Source organism: Montipora foliosa, chromosome 2, assembly GCF_036669935.1.
Source record: "Montipora foliosa isolate CH-2021 chromosome 2, ASM3666993v2, whole genome shotgun sequence".
Classification (NCBI taxonomy): Eukaryota; Metazoa; Cnidaria; class Anthozoa; order Scleractinia; family Acroporidae; genus Montipora; species Montipora foliosa.
Genome location: NC_090870.1, coordinates 21461787 through 21464286, shown reverse-complemented (window position 1 = coordinate 21464286; position 2500 = coordinate 21461787). Strand labels below are relative to the sequence as shown.

General features: G+C 38.6%; 1 protein-coding gene across 1 annotated transcript in view; it reads right to left on the bottom strand.

Annotated features, from left to right (window-relative positions):
* The window catches only part of LOC137992660 (putative insulin-like peptide receptor), an 85406-nt gene that overhangs the window by 3802 nt on the left and 79104 nt on the right, over nt 1-2500 (bottom strand). The window contains exons 10-11 of the mRNA XM_068838136.1: nt 1216-1251; nt 123-295 (exon numbers count right to left, since the gene is read on the bottom strand). Coding sequence (XP_068694237.1) covers nt 123-295; nt 1216-1251 — 209 coding nt within the window. The remainder of the gene's footprint in view (nt 1-122; nt 296-1215; nt 1252-2500) is intronic.

The following is a 2500-nucleotide window of genomic DNA, read 5'->3' as shown; positions in this document are numbered from 1 at the left end:
CTTTGACTTAAGGGGCATTTTGAGTTGGATATCACACTTGGGCACATATTTAATTACTTGCATTTGTGGACATAAGTGCAGCCCCACACGAAAATGCTTTTCTTATTCTTCAGAATACTCACCATTTTCCTTAGTCTGTATGAATACAAGGTCGCTCTTGGCTCCCTTATTCGTTAGAACTACCGCCCTCACTTGAAATGCATACAGAGTAAAGTGTTTTAAGCCTCCAATGTACTTCACCAACTTGCCCGGTTTGGATGATGTACTTGAGAACACACTGCCAGTAATGTTTACACTGGCAACATGAAAGAATGAAACGAAAGCAAGAGTTCATCTACAGGTTGCTAATCACCTTTTGGTTCACAAACAATAAAAACACGCAAAAAATAGAAAAATAAATAAAGACTTGCAACTACCATTAACAGATTTGTTGTGCTGTCTCACAGCCCGAGAAGCTGTTCATGTTAACATATGACAAACAAGAGACAAAGGAGCAAGGATGGCACAATCGGTTAGTGTGCGGCCTTGGTGCAAAAGGTCCTGAGTTCGATTCCCAGATCTTGCATCCTTGTTTCGACTTCTTTCCTTTCCGTGTAGCTAAATATAGCTTTAAATACCTGTAAAACGGAGCACTGATGGAGAGGTGGAGTAAAATGAGCGCACCGTCAACCTCAGGTTTGTCAGTTGAATTACTGTTACGAGTTATTGACGCTAAATATGGTTACTTTACTTTTACTTTAAGAGAATGGACTTGGTGGTGTGTCTTCATTCATAATACAGTAGTAGAAATCAATCAATGACATGATATGTGAAATGAATAAAATACTGAACTGCGAGTATGAAATCAAGTAAAGCTATGATCCTCGCTGTTATTGATTTCATATCCCCAGTTTAGTGTGATTCATTTCACATATCATTTTGTTCATTGATGCATTCATCATGGGAACCCTTGAATCCGCAGATGACCAGCTCTCAAAGTCAATGGCTTTACCGGCCCAGTTAGTTAGAGCCTCGCACCAGCATCGCGAGGTGACAGGTTCAAACCCCGTTGAAGTCCTAAAATTTCCTGGCTTTTCTACGCAATTGCTAAAAATGCGTTTATAACTGCGAGGATCATAGCTTGACTTGAGTAGTACAAATATCACTTAACAACAGTGCAACGACAAGTCATGTAAAAAACGCTATCAACATGTTTCTGTTACTTATCAATCTTACACAGGATTCTTGGGCGAAAAATCTTCGTGTGTCCAGCTGTGGAAATAATGCCAGATACAAATACAATAACTTAGTTTGATGACTACAAGTACAATTTTCTACAAGCAACCATCTGCAATTTTCGTATTGGAGGTAGCACTGATATAGTCCAAAAATACACAAGGTGTGTAAATTTGGGCATCTCAATCAGATTTCTTGTTTTTGCAAATCTTGAATCAGTGGGTTGTGAACTATATTTTCCAGAAAAAACAAATTCTGAAAAATTAATTTTAAAATTGCTTAAATCGCTTTACTTTGTTTCCCGCCATAATCTGTGTGAAAAATGATTGACGTTTTACGTAAATCACATGTGAAAGGATTGGGTGTCAATTGACAGCCTTCACACGCGATCTGCTACCTTAGCATGTGCCTGGACGCTGAGTAAAGGGTGGAGTTGTTCAGCAGACTGTAAACTGCACACAAAATCTTCAAGCTACATTTTTAAGGGTTTATTTTGACGCCAAAATTACAACTTCTCGGACCTCCTGTCCTGACGGGTTTGAAGATATCGCTTCCAAATTTTCAGTTCTAATAGATGATTGTACTACCACCCCAAATACCTTGTGAGGAATTTTTCGTTAGTCTTCAAAGATTGATTTTGTGGCCCCTTTTTCTGCCCAAATTAATTATGAGATGAGAGTTTCAACTTTGGTGCATGATATTTCCTTAATTCTTTACATATCAAAAACTCCTGACATGGTATTGGAGTGCATTCATCTGTGACCAAAATGCAACAAAATGCAGTTATTTTCGTAATAAAGTGAAGGGGCAGGAGCTTCGGCAGAACTTGGTCGCTCTGAGTTTGAGGCCTCAAACTAAAAGGCAATATTAAATAGCAAAAAAACTAAAACTTTATTCAAATAATTCAATCTCTTAGCTTTAATACGATATATAGTTTGACCCTAGACAAAAAACAGCGGCACAACAATTTCATTCTTCTGTGAACACCCCATTTTCCATTCCCGAGACCTTAAAAAAAAAGTGTTTAAGGCTTATTCAATAATCATTCTTTGAAAAACTAAAATGGATAATTTTCAACTTTGTGCTTGAGAGACGCCAAAAATAGTTATCATCTTTACTGAAAACTTGTCTTGGGGAGCGGGGCTGGCGCACGGGTGAGAGCACTCACCTTTCACCTATGAGGCTGGGATCAATTCCTGGATTGGACGCTCCGAGAGGATTTTCGCCGGGTACTCCGGTTTTCCCCTCTACTCAAAAACCAATGTTTGATTTGATTTGATTTGAT